The sequence below is a fragment of the Anarrhichthys ocellatus genome, unplaced genomic scaffold (assembly GCF_004355925.1).
Source record: "Anarrhichthys ocellatus isolate YVR2014 unplaced genomic scaffold, GSC_Weel_1.0 scaffold1, whole genome shotgun sequence".
NCBI classification, from domain to species: Eukaryota; Metazoa; Chordata; class Actinopteri; order Perciformes; family Anarhichadidae; genus Anarrhichthys; species Anarrhichthys ocellatus.
The window spans coordinates 15,408,768-15,431,732 of NW_022280031.1; the positions used below are offsets into that span (position 1 = coordinate 15,408,768).

The following is a 22,965-nucleotide window of genomic DNA, read 5'->3' on the forward strand; positions in this document are numbered from 1 at the left end:
TGAAGAGATTCATCACCTGTGGCAATGTGACTTCATTTATGACTTTATTTATATTCACTGGAGCGAGTCAAAGATGTCTTCACAGCGATGGTATTATGCCCCTTACGATTTCCAAGCACAAACAGTCTGGAAGCAAGAGCTGATTTGGGGACCTGTGCATGTTTTCAGACTAAAGGTCACTGAAGACTCTGAAAAGTAAGTGTTCGCATGTCACCCCCAGCGTGTAAATACTCCACTAAGGGCAGGTGAGAGTTGAGGAGGATGGGTCAAACAAAAAATAAACTTTAACCCAGGAGACCGCTGTTCGTGTCCCGTGTAAAACCAAAAGTAAACGTTGACTAATCACTTTGTGGTTACGCTTGTTACGTAACGTTTTGTAAGAAAGTGTGGTGGTTATATATTTACGCCAGTTATGTTGTTACGTCATTATTTCCACACAAGCTATTATAGTTTTTCCAACCGTAAACAAGTAAACCGAAGCAACCGTTTCACAACGTCAACCACTTATTGCGCGTTTCTGCAAGCATGATAGAAACATTTTTTTCTCATGAATAGGTTGAGGATCATCTTAATCATTAGTTAATAATGATACGCGGCATTTTCCTGTATAGAAACGTCAACATTAATTCAAACTATAACTCACGAAAGCCTTGACAGTTCGGCATTTTGTGCTTCAAATCAATAGTCTGATAATTCTGAATAATGGCTGAATAGAGACACTCACATCTAAAGGACTGAAGGAAAACACTGTACTGCATTCTAATAAGGCACCCTGCAATCAATGGCTTTATCAGCAGTTAGCAAATGATCTACTTAGGCTTTATTGATCATAAGCCATTGAAAACAACAACGTATGGGTAGCCCAACTTTACCATCCATGGTTGGTGGATTCTGTAATAATCCAGTTATGATTGCCAATGCCAATCAGCAGTAATTAATTAAGAATTATCAATAAAATAAATAGATTGTGATCCACAAAATGTCGTGCTAGAGGAGGATAAAGACCGACCAACCAGGTAACCCAAAAGTTTTTTTAGAATGGTATATAACTGATCTGAAAAGTGTTGAATAACATTTATAAAGCCATGAGAGACAAGTAAAAAAGCCTTTAAAAAGGGTGTCGGGCAGGCAGCTTAAGTGCAGAGCTGTCGACGGTATGATTAGATGTCAACAGTCCAATATCAAAGCATTGGCAGATGTGACTGCTTATATTGTGGTATATTTAAATATGACTAAGTACTGTCAAGTAAGCTCAATCAAAAATAGCCCAGTTTTAATCTAGATGCAATATCAAATTGATGCCTACTGGGCAAAGACCTCTCACAGCCACAAATGGCAACATGCTGACATAAAGATGTAACAACTATGGATTATTTCCAATATCAGCCTCATCAGTTCCCCATAGTTTAAAGAATTTACCGTCACTTCTGAGGACCAGTGGTGTGGGAGAGCTGAGCACCTTCTCCCTCGTCACAGTGTTGTTAACCACACAGGTGTAGTTGCCAACATCTGAGCGCTCCACTTTTGCGATGTACAGGCTCCCGGTCTCCTGAGAGATGAATCGACGATTGTCCTGTTGGACAAAGTACGGGTACTCATTGAAGATCCACGCAAATGTCAGCTCTGGAATGGAAAGGAAAAACAATTAAACCGCCGTCATCGCTCGCTCAAAACTGATTCCACACGAACTGTGTCAGTAACATCGACCTCTACAGCCGGGGCGGCTGAACCAAGAGAAGATACCTCACTGTGGCCTAAATCTTTTAGCATATAACCTCATTTTCCTTCCCTTATCGCAGTTTCCTTGGGAAGATATACCAAGGCATGGCAAATGTAATAGCTATCAGTGCAGAAGCAACGGGAGACCCAGGGAAAGGGAGCGAAACAAAATGGATTACAGCACGTCAGTGGCCCTCCCCTGACACATGGCCTCCATTCCCCGGGTCCCTCAGTGACTTGGCGGGTTCATGGGGGGGCGCTGACGCACATAGGGATGGATGGATTGACGTTTGGAAGTGGGAACATGTTGTGAAGCCCCATTCACAAGCTGCAGTTCGACCATACGAAAAGAGAAACCTGCCATGGTGAATTACTGTGTCATTTTGAGAAACGCGCGCTGCACAGATTTGCGAGAGCGAGGAGATGCTCTTTGTAATCCACAACTTTGGAGTTGAGGGGCTCGGAGTCAAAAGGTGCATGCGACAATTGTCAATCATAACCGATCCCGGGGGAGCGGGCCTCACGGACGGCCTTGGATGGGGTCGAGCGTCCGAAGCTGGGAGCAGCAATGCAGATATGACGCTGCTTCTGATTAGGCAAGCAGGAGCCACAAAGTTCAGAGTCAGCATAACCTCCATCTGAACTATGCGGCTGTAATGAGCAGTGAGAATTTTAAGTCAAGTGGACAGTAGAAATACAAGAGATAAGGGCTTTAATGCAACAGAGAAGGTGACTATAAAAGCCCATTGAGTAAACAAATGGCTACGGTGGAGCACAATAGTGGCACAATAACAATTACATGTGACAATTTTATCTTTAATTTATCATATCTGGGTGATGTGATGATTAATGTGGTGGCGGGGGTAAAAGCCTTTTGCAGAATTTAAAGTCGACAAAGTGAAACGAGAGCCGGAGAGGGTGCTTTATACCGTAAGTTTTATATAAAGTTCAATGAAGTTCAAGGTTATGAAGCAAATCGATGCTTTCAAAATTCAGAGAGAAAAAAAAAAAAAGAAAAGAGGAGGAAAGGAGAGAATGGTGTGAGGGAAAGAGGAAGAGAAGGAGCAGTAGGGCGAGAACGGAAGAAAGGGACAGCAGACTCTCACTGCTTTACTTTCATTCACTTCTGAAAATGTGAGAAAAAAAAAAACCACAATAGCGCCACAGTTACAGCAGCCAACCGCGTATAAGCCCAGGCCTATGTCAGAGGAAAGCTGTCAAACTGTATTTCACACAGAGTACTCTGACCCATTATCCCATAGACCAGCTGTACAATTCACTGTTCCATTGTGAAGGAAATTGGTTGTTCCAATGTGCAAGCTACTGTATCAAGAGGGAGACAAGCTAGGCAGCAGCCATTGTCCATATCCTCAGAGAGGTGGGGCTGAGCAGTCTGCTTCTTTATCTCCTACTTGTGGCCCCTCTTATTTAAAGACAACATTTCTCGCTTCTCAGTTGAACACACATTTGTTTTGAATGTGTGGTGCATTATTATGAGGCTGCAGCTGATCAGCTTAGCATGAAGACTGGAATCACCAGCCTGGCTCTGTCCGAAGGTAACAACATCCTTCTATCAGTACCTCTAAAACTCACTAGTCGACATATCTTTTGTTTAACCCATGAAAAATAACAAAGTGCAACAAGTTGTACTTTTAGGGCCCACTCAACCCACATTGTTCAAATACTTTGTTTTTGTACGGGTTTAACAAAAGAGACATTACGTGTTAATTAGTGAACTTTAGAAGTGTGCTACGCTATGCTAGAGAGAGGTATCAATCTTCTCATCTAACAAAACGAATAAGCGTATATTCCAAAATGCCAAACTTTTCCTTTGAGACCAATTTTGGGAAACGCACTGCTGCAACAAGTAAAGTGCACTCATTAGATTGCAGATCTCGACCAGGTGTGTCCCCCTCCCAAATAAAGAAGAGTTGAATCTCAATAAGTTGTCCCTCCCAGCTCCCCGACAGTCGAGATGGCGGCGCAGTTAACAAAAACGGGGATTTATTCATGTTGTATTGCCATTAACTCCCATGGATCATATACAGTATATTGTGTGGAATTAAAAATGAGACCAAACTATTCTATGGATGTCAGTTTTTGAGTCACTACAAATGTCACGATGTGGCCTGCAACGGACTAGGCGGGGCTTGTCTTTAACCTTCTCGATCTAAATGCCTTTTGCTACTGAAGCATCTCTTGTTGATCCCTTGTGGCCCTACCTGACGGTTAAGATGAGTCAATGACGGGATAAAACAGAAAATATATATTTTTTTTTTTCAGAAATTGTGAAGCCCTGCAACCACGACAGGTCCTTGAGCAAACAGTCATGAATATGCACAAAAAAATATAAGGCTGATTAGCTGTGGGCAGACAGACACTCATGCATGCACACACACACACACACACATACAACCAGACGCATGATCTCCCCACGGGCTTACACCTGGCGGAGTACATTTTAAAAAACAGACGGAATAAGTAAAGGAACACCAAAGGAGGGATTTGCGTAGCAAAAGCATTCAGTATGAAACACATAAGGTGATTATTATTAAGAGCATGTGCACTGTACACATAAATGGGTGTAAAAACAGATTAAGTTGGAAGTAAGGGGAGTAATCCTTTATCAAAAGTCGCCATGTAAAAACGGGTAGAGGGAATTATACGACTTGTTATGAGTCAAATGAGGCACAAAAGCGGCATTCCCAGATAGAGCAAGCTTACCTCCAGAGTGTGCAGGTGGTCCACATAACAGAACCACTCCCTGGCCCTCACGGACGTTGACAGCGCTCCTCACCGTTTGAGTTTTGAAGTTATCAAGATCTAATGAGTCAAATAAAATCAAAATCGAATTAGACTGCAGCTGAAAGAAAAAGTCAAATCATCAACGGCACTGAGCTCAGTATCAGACAGCCAGAAAGTGTGTTTTTTATGTAGTCCATGTTCTCAATTTTCTTTGAAAAGCATAGTAGAAGACTCCAAAACTCCCTTTAGTGATTCTCTGAGGCACGTCTGTGATGTTACATTGAGCATTGGCACTTTAATAGGGCACCATTGATTGCCCTGGGACACCTTCCGACTGCCTCCGACACTTTCAAAGTCATCTGGGGTGCAGATGAAATAGATGGACCTGACTTGTTGATGCCTAGCCTGCGACACCACACTTTAGCAGAGCGAAGAAGAATAGCCTTGAATGGGATAAAATAGGGGGGCGGGGGGGGGGGCTGAGCGCTGACTGAGCAAACACGGAGATGTGTGCATGACAAATGACAGTTTGCAGTGCCAGCAGCAATAAGTAACATCATTATTAAATGTGGTGTAATCTTGCACTTAAAAACATTAGCCTCCCCATCAATACTCAGCACAATCTGTCCCCTTTGCAAATGAATGAGCAGTCGGTGGCAGACAAAAAAACCCCCAAACCTGGGATGATAAACCACCCCTGGCTTCATGACTGATGGAGGGAAGCTGCCGCAGTCCGCTCTGTACTCTGTCTGCACCCTCTGGCTAACAGCCTAGAGTAAGCCATCCAAACACAAACAAAAGAAAGTCAGTGTGACCGATAAGGGAAATTAGGGGAAGGAAGATTATGGAGAGAAGTGGGACAGAGTGTTTGTAAGATTAATGAGCAGCTCTCGGATGACCGCAGTGGAATCAAACAGAGCCAAGTCGCGGCAGGACACCGAGGAGGCCACAGGAGGAGACGGCTGACTTCAAAAATACAGACGGAGGCAACTTCCTTCTGATCTCATCAGGCTGTCCATCTCTAAAAGACAGTCACGATATCCCGTTGATTTAAAAAAAGCTCCGGCAAAATAGCAGTTGATCATTTTAACAGCCGCGCTTTTATGGTGAATCAGAGCGCTAACAATAACTACTTAGCGGATGAGGAGAGGATGACTACTTCACCGAGATCGTGCAACATGGCACAGAGGAGTTGAGGAGATGTAGCTGGGCTCGCTGCTGAAGGGGATACACTTCTGTCTTTCCCCGGCCACTGAGCAGAAGAATAATGGCCTTCACTGGAGGGAACTGACCACACACTGTAACTCTGAGAGCTGGAGGCCAAACTCACTGTAGCTGCAGTGATTCCTTTTGTAAGCAGAAACAAAACAAAAAAAAGAATGGCTGGCTTGGAGATTACAGAGAGCAACCACTACAGCTCGAAGATGATTGGTCTGGGCAATGGCGCCGCCCGTATCCCACGTTATATATATATTGTGAACAATAGTGTTCTTGAGCAAAGCTTTTACCTGCTGCAGAGGCCACACGGTGCAGCAGTCTTAATGTGTGTTTGCTATTTTTAACAAAACAAATCTGGTTTATTAATTTGTTTGCAGTATTACCTACAGTCTTCATCTCTTATGATAACACTGTGAGGCAATTACTGAGAATTGGGAACGAGACAACATCATTACAACTCAAGTGAGCAGTGAGATGATAACAGGTTGTACACATACCAACCGGCTATTTAAAGCAGTGTTCACTCCTTTTTTTGGCTACTAATGAGCATCTGTTAACACAACACCGACACATTGTCAACTTGTAAAACCTGATCAGGCGTTTGCGATGGTGTTACGGTGATGAAATGTAAGTCCAATATTCACTCTCTTTTATCTCTGTTTTTGGTCTCCACCAACTCTCCAAGGAGTTATCTGGCTCTTGGGCTTCTATGTTCCACCATGTTCACCAGCTAGTGATAACGCTAGCGCTGATGCAGGCAGCTGACAGTGTGCGCTCTGTAGAGCTGAGGTGCCTAAACTAGCTACCGTATCACCTTGTCTCATGATTAAAGAGAGACTTGACATTGGACAACATCAACATACTTATTACTCAGCAATCATCACTGCATATCTGATATGACAAAACTTGTTTTTTTTTAGGGTATTTATAGCCAGTGGCACAACTTTTAGATGAATGTCAGTTCTTCTATTTCTGAGATGGCAATGGTCCGGTATCCATCCAACACATTGTTGTCTGGCCTGCCCACCCAACAGGCGTTAGTGCAACTGCACTACCTGCACTGGCTATAACCCTGCACGGTTCCAAGCGACCTGCGCCAATAATAGAAGTTGTAGTTAAAACACTGCAGACCAATGATTGGTCAGACAGAATTTCACAAGTGGGACCTGGGACATCCTGCACAAATCCCATTTTTAAATCGTCAAGTTACCATCATGGGCAACCATAATTGTATTATTCAATCGACCCAGACCTTAAAAAATGACAGCCGACAAAATGATGCCGCATAATTGACAAAGTGCAGACGTTCCACTGTTTGGAGATGATGTTGGAGTCCTGCCTACACTGAATGGCTACGAGCAGTGGAAAATGAAATAGTACCTGTGAGCTTAAAAAATTAGCTTAATCAAGTAGAGTCGAGTTGAGCCGAACCATGTACTGGAAATAAGGCAAAAATCTTGAAGTCAATTTGCCCCAGTGGCTAATCATGGTACTGCTTGCAAGAAACTGCCACTATGAAATATGATGTTGAGAAGTAACCCTCAACCGTTAACAAGGTAATTATTACCTCTTTTAATTATGAGGTTGTTTTTTCTTAATCATGACATTTATGTAAATAATCAATATGTTTAGTCTGGACTGAGTAAAGAAACAATAACCTTCTTTTGCGCTAGGCCAACGTTCCCAGATCTCAGCAAACAACTTGATGAGTACGATGTCGCCAAAACTATGAAAATAAAACCCAGATTGAATGCAACTAGATGTGTCTTCAAGGCAGTGTGAAAAAGACAAACCCATCAGTTATACAGTTTGCATGCCGATGATGTTGATTGCAATTACGTGTTTCATTCTATGCATTATTTCAGTAGTTTCTTCTTGTGAGCTGTGGGAGGACATGCAAGCTTAAAGCCGCTTGATTTTGAAGGCACGGCATTTCTATCTCAGGGCAGTGGCCTCATTACACGGAAAAGCACAGTATCAGCCATGCTGATCTCCTAGACCTCCCTTGCTGCACATTAGGCAAGACAATAAATGTCAAGCAGCTCTGCTCTTCACCCGGTCCCCACAAGTAAGATTCATTGCTGGCTGTAGGGATAATGGCAGTCCATCTCCTGAGAGGAAGTGAAATGCTCTCTATCCTTGGGACATGATCAATAGTCAGCAGGCTTGATCAAGAGAGGAGAGGTGCCTCAACGGTGCCTGTCTGGGAAGTACTGTAGGACCACACGCTACAGCATCACTTTCCAACCCGGGCCTTTTTTGTGTTTTGAGCGGCAGCCTGACAGAGCGGCAGACAGCCTGTCACTGATCCACTCGCAATCTGCTGTATGTATAATGCATAAGGAAGTGGCTGGTGATTGCAGAGATGCGAACACTTCTTAAGCATAATTTGTGTTCGTCTCCTTTAAAGTCTGGATCACAGGGGCTGGCCCGTCACTTGGCAAAGTGAGTCAATTTCGGACTGAGCATAGATGCTGTCACGAGTTGGAAACGCTAATGAGAATCAATGGAGTTCAGAGGAAGTCAGAAGCTGCCTCACCCACTGTGAGTGTTTGTTGCATCTGACGTTTCATTCGATTACCATCTCCCCTTTCGAAAAAATCTATTCTCAGGCAATCTAAATGAGAAATCGGCATAGTGAAGGAAAAAAAAAAAAGAAGGCGGCCTGGGCCACAACCATGTTACACACGTCCGACTGATAAACAGCAGATACAAAGCGATGCCAGGATGTCATAACTGTGTCAGAGTCACGCCAGAAAATGTGTTAGCAATCGTGGGATCACTTACATGCAAATTGCAGGCTGGCTCTGCGGCCGAGGATGGACCCCCACGTGTTGAAGGCCGTACACTGGTATACCCCGGTGTCTTGGTCCTTGTCCAGGTTGCTAATGATCAGGCTGCCCCCAGACATGTGACGCCGGTAGTCATTCCCCAGATCAATGAGTGTTCCGTTTAGTGACCATCTGGAAAAACGCAAACACAATCAGTGGCTGAGCCCCCTGGAGATGCACGCTCACAGTGTTTATCACAGAGATCGATTGGATCGGTCGCATCATGCTGAGGAGATAAAAGGTGAGTAATAGGAGTAGCATTCTGTATTGTTAGCAGACAAATTGGGATGTTGTAAATATCTCTTATTGCAATTTAGGAAGAAAGAAAAACAATTCTTAATTTTGAGAACAGCAACGGGTCCCAGTTTAACAGTTTGACTTCATACATTCATTTTGTTTTCTACTTTTGTCGGCTAAATTCCAAAACTGAGCAAAGCTTCTGTGGCGAGTATTGATCTTTCCCCCACTTGCACGGTGAAGTGGGTTTTATTTCATTCCCGTTTTAATTACCTCCAAGGAGATTATGTTCTAGGTCCAGTTTAAAAAAGTTTAAAATTTCTATTGACATTTGGTGGAAATTTAGATCATGGCTGAAGGAATATGTGTTCATGTAAGTATAAGAAAACCCAAAATGATGCATCATAGCATGTGAGGGAGCACTTTACATTTTTTTTTCTGTTTTTAGCCACATTAGAGGAATCGCACTGTAGATCTGTTTGTCCTTCACACTTTGACAGAATGTCTGAACAACTATGGTGATCCCTTGAATTGTATTTGAGCGCCATGAGGTTGATGGTTTAGAGTGAAATATCACAACAAATATTGAATGGATTACCAAAACATATTCTGTGCTGACATTCATGTTCCTCAGAGGATGTGTCCTAATGCCTACGGTTATCCCCTGGCTTTTATCTGAGCGCTACCATGAGGTTGATGGTTTAGAGTGAAATATCACAACAACTGTTGGGTGGATTGCCATTAAAGTTGGCACATATATTAATGCCGTCCAGATGATTAATCCCAATGACTTTGCTTATCCTCTGACTTTTTACGCCATCGTGAGGTTCAAAATTGTGGTTTTCAGTGTAATCTCTCGACAATAATTGGATGGATTGGCGTGGGATTTGATAACCACATTCCTACCAAACTGAGAATGAATTGTGATAACTTTGGTGATCACGTGACATTTCAAATCTAAATTTCACTTTGTCCAACAACTTTGGTTCATGAAATACCTGCAAAACGAATGACATTCCCGTCAGCATCAGCTGTATTTTGTGATTAATGCCAATTAGCAAAAGTTACCGTGATCACACAGATAATAGATTCAGGAAAAACGAACAATATGACAGTTTATTAATACTCAAAATATTACGTAGGTGAAAGTGTTCTGTCACTGTTCCATTATTACATATTATACTATAGTATTATCATTATTGATGCAGTAACGTTTCAGCTGCATTTGAATGTTTTAGCTGGCTGGGGTGGAGCTAACACACTAAATTAACATGGTTAACATGGCAAACATTACACCTGCTAAACATCAGCATATTAGCATTTTCCTTATGAGCATGTTAGCATGCTGACGTTAGCATTTAGCTCAAGCGCCACTGTGCCAAAATACAGCCTAACAGCGCTGCTAGCATGGCTGTAGACTCGAAAACTTGTTACTATTTATTCATGAATCCCTGCACTTACTGAAATAAAAAATATGCCATGATTCATGAGCATGATTGTACATTTCTCTGCACATTTTGATCCAGATTAAAAATGCCTTAACACTTTTGTGTTTTTGACATTAGAAATCTGAAAGGCCGTGCGGCCCTCTCAGAGTTATGCGCTCTCTGAGTGCTTTCTAATTAGTTCATGTTTGTGCTTTTGTGTCTCTGACTTATTGCTTTCTGACACCTTCACATTGCATTGTCTTCAGACCATTCCCTCCAAAGAAAGGTCACGAGATACTTTGTCATGCAAACTCAGTTCAGGAAGTGACAGCTATTAATCACCACGACCAACAGAGACAAAACACTGAACAATGTTCTTGCTGAACAATGAAAACGCCTCAGACGTTATTCACCCAAATCTACAGTCTGCCGGGCGTGACAGCCTCATATTTGACGGAGATGCAAACTGAGTGATACCTATCGGAGCACGGAGGGTGACAGGACTTTATCTCAGAACATTAACACCGATGAAAAATGACTTTTCCCACATCCTTATAGAATTTGAGAAACAAAGAATTATTACAAGTCCGCCTTTGTGACAAGACTGTGAAATGACAATTCAAATGAAGAGAAAAAAAAAAATCAATATCATTTTCTTCCCCCTCCCAGGCAAACTAACGGGCTGTTAGAATGATGCTGCATGCAGTCTTAAAGCCAGTCATGGCTCTCCCCAGTCTCCCGCCTGACAGACTACAAAAGACGAAGCTGTCTTTCATCTTGTAGCCTGCATTATTCATCTAACAGTCTGTGCCAGTCACTTAATCTGACTGATTTTATCACTGTTCCAACAATGATATTACTTATGTACAATACTCGTCATGGCAAAGCTCATGTTTCTAAGATTATGCCGTATATGAAAACGCAATCTCTGATACGCACTGTGAACGTTCTGTTTGTAAAACACTTTACGATTATATTTTAAGTGATTTCCTGATGAAGTCCTAGTGTTTCTCCATTTGAATTCTCCTTTCCCTTCTTTGTTCCTGCCAAAGGGAGGATTATTGTGTGTGCAGGAGGAAGAGGAGGTTAAATGGAAAAGGATGGGAAGCTAGTTAGACTTGCAGCCACCCAGCATGATTGAACCTAATGGGGGAGGAAGGTGGGTAGCCTGGACAGATCACACACACACCCCCGGAGCAGACAGCTGGTGGGGTGTGATGGTGTTGTGTCTCTGCGTAGCAGACACAATCAGTAAGCCACCTACCTACTCTTGCTGCAGAAAAAAAACCACCTGAGACAGGCTCTGTTATTCGAAGACACTGGCCAGATTTAACGGTGTAGAGAAAGATCGGGGAGTAATGAGAGGTAAAGCAGATGGCCTTCGTGGGTAACGGGACTATTTTAAATACGATTCTGAGATTTCAACCGCAGCTTTGTCACTACGAGACAGTTGTGAACAAAATAACGATCTGGCGCTTGCATTTTTTCCACATGGTGACAGTGAGAGGCAAGTGAAAAAGAAATGTGAGCGTTCGCACTCGGAAAAAAGGTGAAGAAACATCAGCACAACACAGCATCTTTATAAACCCAGCTGGGCTGTTATCTTTTAACACCAACGGGATGAAACAGAAAACACTAAAGAGAAACGCAACCCTCTCTTAATGGAGCGCTCTTTCACTTCTGGTTGGCAGACTCTTTGAATTTGGTGCATATTTGCAGCTGCCTCCTCCAATGTTTCCCCACCAGCTGTAAAACCCAGCACTGGGATTTCTGCGGCAGACCTACTTTGCGACCGACCTCCTACTTTAGTAATAAGCCAACAGCTAAAGTTGGCGAGTCATTTTTAATTATAATAAGCCATTAATGGGGAACAACAAACCATCGAGTCCACAGCTATAGATGTTAGTAAGTGATTCATGAAGGCTTCTTAAGCTAGTGTGCAGTAGTGAATTATTTTAAGTCGTTAATAAAAACATTTAAAATAGTTTTGATGAATTAAGGAGCATTTTTCAAAAACTGGCAACCAGCAGGTTGGTGAGAGACTGTTCTTGGCTGTGCTGCGGCGTGTCTGGTAGGATGACAAGCATTGTCAAGAGTGCGGCGACCAGCTCTGGCGGCAACGTGACGACCAGACGACATTTCTGTTTTTTGAAAATACTATTTTCTTCTGAAACACTGTATATTTTCAGCTCTTCAGTCCTCAAAAAGTGAATGAAACAAACTTGAGCAGGAACTTCTCACAATGTCCATACTGAGTCCATTACCTGTGATGATCACCGACATTTTTTGTTTAAAGGGGTTTTGCACGACATCATAGCATCATTTGTCCTTTGCCTGTATCCTCCATTTACACTTCCCTCTCAAACCTACATTGGTTACACAGAGAGGTGAGGCAGGCAGAGCAGCGCTCTTAGCGTTAGCGCCACCTGCATCTAACACCACGTCAGGTGCAGAGGAGCTTATACAGTAAGTCCAACAGACTCCAGGAGAACAGTGCTGTGTGCTGCAGGGCGCTGGCTGATCTGAGCATGCTCTGAATGAACTCCCTGTGACCTTGAGGTTCACATCAATTTTGCATGAGGTCTACTCATCAAATAGACTGGGGATTGCGCTGCAGCACTGGCTCACCTGCCTTTTCCTCCAGGCCAGACACCCACAGAGACGGCAGTGACCACACAGACCACATACTGTTTGCACACGCGCACGAGCACGAGCAGAGCTTGGAGCTGATAATGGAAAGTCAACTGCAGACCAGGGTACTCCCTGCCATTGTGTTGTCGATTATTGCTGCTGCTTTTTAAAATAAATGGATGTTCATTTGGCTTTCAAGCCAAATGTAACAAGATGAATATTCTTTGAGAACCACCCTGTATCAAGGTGAATGTTTTTTGTGTGTGTGTGTGTGTGTGTGTGTGTCAGCTTAAAAAAAGTCATATGGAGTTACTGAAATATTAACAGTAATATAGTACATGTGCACACACACATATGCACATATTCATAAACCCTTACCAGCAGATACAATACCATTTACAATCACAATTTACAGCCTCGATAAAAGTCAAATAAGCAAATAAAAGCAAATTCATCAAGCACAGACAGAGTAAATAACTCAAAGTCCGTATATCTGTCCTTATTAAAGACCACAGGCCGGCCTTAATCCAATTGATGCCATTGGTTTTTAAATAATCTCGTACACCCGAGGGTTCATAGGATTAAAAGGACAACCCTCCAAAAGATAAAAATCGATACCCTCCGAAACAATTTCTAGATCCGGCCCTGTTATCTGGCTCTATGCTGCAAAACCATCTTCTAATCACCTTCCCAGTTCTATTTATGTTACTGTTACCCTGAACCGACCCGTAAACAAAGGTAGAGTCATACATCTGCCCGAAGTCACATTACATGATGGCAGACACCAGCCAGAGCACTTTTTTATTCCCCCTTTCCAATCACTGCTGTGCCCTTGATCCTGTGTTGCAGCAGATTCATAGTAAACACAGTGACAGGTGTATTCATAAAGCACCGCTCTCAGCCCTGGAGTGTGCTCTGGCGCTACACTGGACTATTTGTCAACTGGAGAACTGTCAGGGCTCCCCGTTCATATATTCATGGCGCTGGCGAGCGGGGCGAGGCGGAGGGGAGAGTCGATGTGATGGAAACACAATCGGACCATACAAAGCTCACTAGCAAGAGCTATGAGCTTAAACACAAGCGACAACCTGGTATTCTCACTTCTATCGTACGTGCTCTCTCTACTCTGGCGTTTAAACCAACGAGACGGGATTTTCAAATGTGTCAAGCAGCATATTAAATGTCAGTATATCACAGGAGCAGTTATGTGAGACATTTTCTGGTTTACATTTTAGATTGTCTCTGACACAGTCACTGGTCATGATTTAAAGGTTGGTGGTATTAAATGTTTTTATTTTGTTGTTACCGTCGATCAATCTGTAAAATAGAAGCTCAACAATGAATTCATCCCACTAACACGTCATTTGTTGTGTTGACAAATTTGAGCGTGTCTAAATTGCTCTGCGCTCGAGCTTCGTTGTTAGAACACACATCAGTGAGTCACTCCCTTTCACTGGAGGGCATGTTCCTCCATTATTTTTAACGTGAGTGCCGCAGTTTATTTTGACTCGACCCATCCGCCGCTGAAAATAGTCCCCAGCAAATGCACTATTTACTCCCGTTCGTGATATGCTAAGCTGTTTTGGGGGAAATTTCTGAGTCCTTTCTTTTATTAACAAATTAAACTAACTATTTGTGAGCGGTTTAAAAAAAATAATTCGATGGAACCAATGGGCTTGGAGGTGAGAGCCACACAGGGAAGGGAAATCAGCAGACTAATGTTCTGTTAAAACGATTGACTGAATAAACCCAGCCTTATTCTTTATATTTATTCTATTAATATATATCTTTATTTTGGATTAAAATAAAAACATGTATTTCTGTTTTTTCCTCTTTACATGTAAAGAAATACTGCCTGTTAATGTGTGGTGATCTATATTATATACATAATATCAATAAACAACTTCTGCAACTGTTCCTGGTATTACCACTACTCAATGGTTCATTGCAGCTGTGCTGGAAATCCAATACATTTGGTGTATTTGTCCACTGTCAACTGGATTCAAATAATATCTGACTGATAATTTCAATATTTCATCTACGTTTCATCACTGGAGGATATGCAGGAAAGCTGAAACACCCTATTGTGGGAGAACTGATACCTTCAATGCTCCGTGGCTCCCTGACAAAGGGTTAACATCTTCTTCTTCTCTGACAAATTCAATATTGTGTGACCTAATTTATTTTTCTATGGCTATTAAACCAAATGGATGAATTTTTCTTAATAGCTGCAGTAACTGAGGAAATTAAGTGTGCAGCTCCGAATGTAATACCCTCTCTCGCTTGGCATATCTAATTATACAAATACTTTTCATCTGCAGGGTTTCAGGCCGAAAGTTTGCCGTCTCTGGTGAAAGTCAGAGAGTGACCACTTCCTGAAGGCAGTCATTTTTTTCAGTCTGCACAGGAACATTTTGAAGTTCTAATTTCAGTGTTGGGGAAATAAATTGCCAAGAATTTACGCTTTCTATTTTATCATCAGGACAAAAGAAAGTCCTCTCTCCGCCCGAAGGGAAATAAGCCAAGGACGATCAGCGTCAGAAAAAATGATGCAACCCAAATCAAGCTCCAAAAAAAAGAAAAGACTCCCTCCTCAAAGTAAGATTAAGGGGAGAAATCGTGTGTCTTTAAAAGCATTACCAGAACTGTCAATCCATAGTGGTGACTCGGCTCACTGAGACGTCAATTCTTCCTTTTAAACCTGGTTTCAGATATTATTATTTTTTTATTCATATCTGACTCCAAACAGTGGATCTACTGACCTAGATGAATATCGCCAGAGCGAGATGTGCGCACCAAACAGAAGCTGAGTGTTCCCAAATGGTGGAAAGTTAGTGAACTCCAGGTAGGGTACATTAAAAATTGACATAGTAAGAGGGGAGAGTCTCACAAGGTTCACAAGAGAAGCAGGATGAAGTGGAACAAAAGCTTGACATAAGATCAGAGTAGTAGAAAGGGTAATACAAAATGTATACTCAGCACCAGATCTCTTTGAAAGGATGGAGTATATTTTGTAGTGTGTTTTAACTTAAATCGAAAAACAAATGTAAAGGTTGTAATAAACAGCCTGGACTGCTTCACATTATTTGAAATTTAAAATCAAAGAACTTGACGCTGCATCATGTTGTTTGTTTGTCTGTTTTTGACCACTTGGGGTTAACTCCAGGACAAGCTGAAATACAACACACGTTTTACAAATCATCGCCTTGTGAAGTTGATGTACCATAGGTCCCAGCGATCAGGGCTCGAGACTAGCGGCGTACCGCCGTCGGGGACGAGGGAACATTTCCCCGATAATACTGTATTGTGAACATCAAATCCATGTTGAAATTTATAAGGAGGAGAGCTAATTAACGTTAGCTGGTAGCAGCCGATGAGCAGCAGCACAGTCCTGCTTTGCTAACAGCTAACGTGAAAGGAGGTTGCATTGAGTTACATTATGATCAAGCTCTATTTAGTAAAAAAATGTCATCTTGTAAGGTTTAGTTTTGGGCAAGAAACTTGAGGCAGATCACTTGTTTTAGTTTTTTAGTAGTCAGGTTACAGGAACACTCCAAATGATTACATATGCTCGTGGCATGTGGAAGCAATATTTTGCTAATATATTGGCTACTGTAGAAAATCAAGTTTACTGAATTTTGGCATCGATTTGGTACCGAAGTATCGGTTCTTGTGACATCCTTAGACCTGACCATTCTAAGTTTAGTAATTAACCATCCTTTTGGCTTTGTTTTGGTCTCCACCTCCTCCTGTTAAATACATTTGGCACTTAACTGCTAAATCCTCCCAACGGTTAATTTAAGTCAAAGCAATTTGAGCCACTACCAAAAATGTATAAAAGAGACTTTAACATCCGTACAGCATACAACACCCTCTGTCCTTAGAGACGTGATTTAGGAGGAGGGAATACGTCCATTAATCAGAGCTGTATCGTAAAAACTCTGCCCTCTCCCGCACAACACAAGTGAACATCGGAAGTCTTTAAGGGTGAAATAATGCATTTGATGGTCTCGACTTCTATTTCGACTGACTATCCGGTTGCACAACCATGATACACCCCCCCCACCGCTGCTGGGCCTGGACCATGTTTTCAGCGCAGACACATAATAGGAAATGTAAGCATTTAACAGAATGTCACTCACAAGGTTATTGCCTCTCTTCCCTGCTTGCTGTGCATCTACATGGTGCTGACCAAGCTCTGAAACACAATCCACCACAAAATAACAACAACAAAAAAACACCGCCAGCTGCCGTTTTTTCGGGGCAGGCTCCACTTCACTGCCAGGGAATAGCCGGGGAGATATCAAAGGATCCAAGGTGCAAATGAGTCGCTGGAATCTCCTGTTCTCTCCTGATGATTTCTTAAGCCGTGCACCATATCATAAATTATCAGCCGTGCTGTGGCTTAAATCTTATCATCAATAAAGTTAACCTCGCTCGTATCTGGGGTGTTGGCATATTCATCAACCACAGTGGCCTCGACTCTGACTCTACATCATATCCTCGGCTCAGATAGATAAGCTTTTTTTTTCAATTAGAAATGGATGCTCAATTAAGCAGCAGCTCTTTGAAGCCTGTCTTTTTGTTGGATGGTGCGTAATCTCTCTCGAGCATTTATGTCCAGAAAACGTTGTTCTTTGACGAATCAATAGCAATCAACGCTATCGGTACCCTCTTTGATTTCCCGCAGAAGCGAGCATACGGAGATTCACAAGCAATTAGGCAGCAACGAGTTTGCGGCGTGCGATGCGGACGGCCGAGCCGAGGGAGGCTCGTGGGGAAATGCAACTTTGATGTGGTAATTTACCTGTACTGCGGGGGAGGGCTCCCTTCTGCCTCGCACGTGATGGTGGCCTGCTGGTCCGGGGAGTTGATCGGTAAAATGAGGTCACTCGGCTCCGTCCTCCATCTTGGCCCTTGAAATATGACATCCTCTGTACAGGCTGGGGAAGGGGAAAGGGGAGAAAGTCTATCATAGTACAAGCCAGAGAAATTGTCTCTTTGACCTTAAGAGAAAATACTGGGAGAACACAGCCAAAGCTCAGACCCTGTGAGGACAAATAGTTAATCTTGCTGAAATACAGCAACGTTCTGACACTCAGTGTGCATGACTTTTTCAATATACTGTGTACACATATATATAAAAAGCAAAGAAATGCATTAGGACAATCCTTGAGTGTTGTGTGCGCCCTTTCTATATCTCGCGTTAAGAAGAGCAAATCCCACGTATCCTTGTTGGGCATTAACTGCTATTGCTGACTCATTTAGTATCTGACACTTGGAATAGTGACGGAAAAAAAAAAAACACTGACCATGGCGCTTATGGGTATTCAATCCAATTTTGCATGCTGGACCTGTTTTCTATAGCGAGGGGCCTCACTCGTCACTTTATCATGCTAAATCATCACATTGTTGCTACTGTCCAGTATAATTAATCTCCCTGCTTCAAAACTCCCGTGTAAAAAAATGCAAGGAAATACAAATACAGCAAACGTGTTATAAAATATAAATGATTACTGTGTGAATATTTAGCTGGCTCGGGGGTTTGGGTGAGTTTAACGCAGTGTTAGTGTTAGTGTTAGTGATACAACTAAACTGAGGTGTTCTGCATTAATTACTTGCTAGAAACAACATCATAATAATAATAGCTGAGGACTTCAGTTGAGACAATATTTGACCACCGAAGTAGGAAGCTTTAATATTTTAATATAGTTCCACAATAATTAATGTTTCCCTGCAAGTGACAGGGTTGATAAATATAGCAGAGTGGTCTATTTTCAGAACGTCTATGTCATACTCTGCTTGCACCGGTTAATTGAGGCCATAAGGATGCACTCATCTGCCAGCAGCTTAAAAGGAAAGGATGTGGAACACAGTCTGGTACTAAATGAAAGCAGAGTCAACAGACGGCCGGAGTAGGCCCGATTAATATCCTACTGCTAACAGATTGCAGCATATAGCTGCTCTACACGTGGTTTTAACCGGTAATAATACGTCGGGGAATCGACACATAGTTCGTCGTGTGATAGACGGAGGGAACAAGACGTGACAACGAATCACTGCAACTCTTCTTGGAATTAGATTCAAACCAAACTACTGCAAAGTTTAACTTTGGGATGAATCTGAAACTGTCACATTTCAAAAACATAGTGGAACGACCCATTCATAAATGATTGAACACCTATAGCATCACACACATCACCATGTATTCACCTCACAGCTTGGTTTAACAAGCTCTCCCTAATGCGAGTTGGAGTAAAATGCCGTGCAGGCTAACATCCGAGGTGTCGGAGTGTTTTGTGAGTATATAGAGCCAGACAGCGTGTCACTTCAGATGTCATAATGATTGTTATCAGCTGTCGTGATTTTGTCAAGGGGTTTCCATCACAACACTGAATAACAACTAGCACCTATATAGGCGGCAATCCCGAGGCTCTGTTAAAAAACACTTGTCCGCTAGGAAGGTGAGAATGCTTGGATCTGGCTCCCTTGAGTACTGGGGGCGTGAATTACCCATGAGCCAATTTGAATAACATTCATTGGGATTTACAATGTCATTCGAACAAGGGTTGACATTCTGGTGGAGTGTCTGTGCTTCTCAAATCCCGGGTGGCCACACAAGGGCAGAATGAGGCGCGGCGGCAAGTAGATTGTGCAAAAATGTGTGTGTGGAGGGGGGGCTGGATTCATTGCGTGGATCCCGATAATGATCTGGACGGGTCATAAACAGGGACGGAGATCAGACTCCCGGTTGTGGCTGACAGTGTGCTGTAAGCGTGCGGTGAAGGGCATCGTGCTTGGTACGGTGTGCATGTAATGACTGCAACTTCATCAGTGTAACCTTTTTTTTTGGCGGAGAAGAAGGTTTTTTTTTTCTATCCGAGGTTATTTACAACTGTTCTGATTCTATCTCTTCCTCACGAATGGATGAAACTCCATATTCCATACAAACACTGCTCCCTAAGAATGAAATGCTATTCATAACTTCTAACCTTACAGACATGCATTTCCGCCCGTGAGCGGAAAAAGCACGACTGTAACATCATCCCGTAATGAATATGCATTGGAAAACACAAAAGTTATTAGCAAAAATGTTGCCATGACATAAACAACTGCAGTCTCAAACAGAATACGTGTACAAAAACGTCTTACCTGCAAGCCATCCAGTGATTGACAGCAGAACAATTTGTTTCCATGGTAACATCATCTTTAGTTGCCGAGGGCTAATAAGACTCTCATCCAGTTGCTTGTGAACGCTCTCCCTTGAATACAGGAATTTTAATCTGAAGGGAAAGTAATTATGCATGTGATTAAAATATGACATTTTGAGCCAGATACGACAAGCATTCATCAGCAAAAATAAAACACAAAACATGATTATAGCTCTGCTAAGTTACATAATTGGTTCGTTTCATCCGGGAGATGCTGTAAGTGCAGAGAAAGTAAAGAAGGGGGGGGGCAGTAGCAGAGAGAGAACTTGAGGGTACAACCCGGCGGTGCAATTTTTCAGGTGGCACAGAAGAAGAAACAGCTGCTAAATGGCTGTGTTGTCATCCCGCCTAACAAGCTCAATGCAGCTTTAAAGAGGAGTGGGGAAGGAAATGATTGACCTCGAAAGGAATACTTCTCTTTTCCCATTTGACTATTAATAGGAGCTGGCAGACTGTGTACCAGCAATCCACAAAATGACACTTCATGCATTAACAAAGCAAACCGACTCCTTTTATTGGTATATAAATGCATCGACAGCGGATAAAAGAAAGCGGCATATAAACCAACACGAATGGTACATCTCACTGTAAGCGATATATACTGTCATTTGTCAGCCTATACCTTTTCTACCAAGCAATTTAAAGGGCCACTCCGACAGTTTAACACATCAAGGTGAGTTTACTGCTCAGCTGCGTGAAAACAGTTGCATGTCATTTGTCTGAGAGAATGATGCTGACGGTGTCATTAGCATCGTTGTCATTAGAAGAATACAGTGACCATTTTAAAATGCAGTAGCCACATTGCAGTTACTAATCTCAGCAATGCTGTTACTTTGAAAGTTTGGGGGTGGACTTGTTTTGCTGTTTAACCAGCAGCATTGTGAATTCAACACTACAGGTGGGACAACAAATAATGGTGGGTAAAGGTAAGGCTGTTTGTTGATTCTGTAGAGTGCAGCTGCCTTATACATCCATGTTAGACTGTCACTCACAGTAAGGCAGCGGAGGCCCGGTGAATACAGGGAACGGCATCAATTCTAAAACAGGGCTATTAAGCTACTTTGGGAGCAAATTCATTCGAGCAATGATATGTTGGTTAGGATTTATTCCAACCTGGTCTTTCTTGTCCCAGTAGGACCAAACTGCAGAATATATCGGGGCATGTGGAGGCTTTGTTTTCTGTTGTTTTTTTGTCGAGTAATAGGTAAAGTGATGTAGTTAAGTAATACATTTAATCATAAACTTAAAACCTACCCATCAGCCAGGCCTTTGACTATTTTTCAGTTTTACTCTATGTTTTAGTTGTCTTATTGCATTTAATTGTTATTTAATTAATCTATTTTTTCATTTCATGCTGTTTTACTACTATTGCTATTACAGCTTTTAATTCCTTTTATTACGTTATTGCATTGGTCTTAAATTGTCAAATTGCTGAATTGTTTTTGGTATTTTCTGTTTTCAGGGTCCACACTTACAGGATATAAGACAGAACCACAGATCCAGCTTGAGAGTCATCTGTGAAGCACTTCATTCTGCACTAACCTGTATGTAAAGGTGCTGAGGAAATCAAGTTTTTATGATCGATTGATAACTTCTCCAATGCTGCTTGAAACAAAAAGTCTGTCTTACATGCTGCTGGTGTGGGGTAGATGGTTGCATTATGGGAAATGGAGGATCCAGCGTTTTTTGGTGCTTGACACATATGAGTACAATTAAAGTCCGGATATATCTGCCTCTGAGGTTCTGATTTTGATCATTCTTCTTTTAAAGTTGACTCTTCTGAGTTCCCTAACATTGTCGGAACATGATACGTATTTGCCGGAGTGCCTCTTTAATATCTCTGGTTTTAGTAGGTGCTTTGTTACGAATAAATCAGTAGAACTGCATTAAAGTAGCATTGGACATCCGCCTCAATACGGACTAGCCCAAAAAAAGATAGTCCAGTCTTTAAAAGACAGTATATCAATGTATCTTGACATACAATATATTGCGATGGAAGATTTTATCCTCACAGGTATCTCCCACCCCCATCACCTATACACACACCTGCATCAGATATCCCATCAGACCAGTGATCAATTGCCTCAATGGCCGTTCAACTTTTCTCTTGAGGAGGTGGAACCAAGAGCCCCGAGACTAAATGCATCGGTGGCACAGAAGGGGCTTTGCTCAAGCCCTGACCCACATCACACTCAGTGGAAACTGATCCGCCTCCCAGGATTAAGAATTCAACCCAGCCCCTCATCCTTACAACACAACCCTGTTACACGGATTAACCCAGGGCTATGTTTGGAATTCTTGAAACATACTAACCAATCACTTGTTTCAAACCAACTTGTAACTGCAGGATTGTGGCTGGGCTCCGACATGGAAAGCATGGCTACATAACTGTATGGAGGGGGGTAGGGTTCATCGCATTTGCCTGATCACAATTTAATGCCCAGTGTTGGCTTAACTGCACTGTCCTGGTGCCAGTAATTGTTCCGCATCTGGTGTCATTGCAGGCACAGCAAGTTCCAGAGTGGATTTCCTGGTGTCTTTAAAAATGTTGTGGGCGTTTTGCTGCTTTAAAAACACATCACATTGGATTAAATGGTTGGAGATTCTACTGGAGCAAAAAAAAGAGAGGCTACTGCATTCTTCAGTGTGAGTGCAGCATACGGAGGATACGACCTCGTCATCACAACCCATCAGTCCAAAAAGCTACAAGATCCCGAGAAGAAAATCTCCTCGAAAAAGACTTTCTTTGCAAGTTGGGTGTTACTCAGCTCATGGCACAGCTTCTGTGCTGATATGATGGATGTTTGCCCCAGAGCACAGCTTCATTTCTGCAGTCTGTTAAAACCTACAGGGACAATTTTCATTTTTGGGGAAAAAGATTGTCTGAATTATGGGTTGATTAACCTCTGCACTTGCAATAACGTATGTGCCAGTTTGTCCAGATAT

At 42.4% G+C, this 22,965-nt stretch overlaps 1 protein-coding gene across 1 annotated transcript in view; it reads right to left on the reverse strand.

Moving 5' to 3' along the window:
• cntn3b (contactin 3b) overlaps positions 1–22,965 on the reverse strand; it is a 49,112-nt gene that overhangs the window by 22,923 nt on the left and 3,224 nt on the right. Inside the window, exons 2-6 of the mRNA XM_031870007.1 lie at positions 19,961–20,091; positions 17,616–17,751; positions 8,470–8,645; positions 4,444–4,542; positions 1,420–1,623 (exon numbers count right to left, since the gene is read on the reverse strand). Coding sequence (XP_031725867.1) covers positions 1,420–1,623; positions 4,444–4,542; positions 8,470–8,645; positions 17,616–17,751; positions 19,961–20,015 — 670 coding nt within the window. The 5' untranslated portion in view covers positions 20,016–20,091. The remainder of the gene's footprint in view (positions 1–1,419; positions 1,624–4,443; positions 4,543–8,469; positions 8,646–17,615; positions 17,752–19,960; positions 20,092–22,965) is intronic.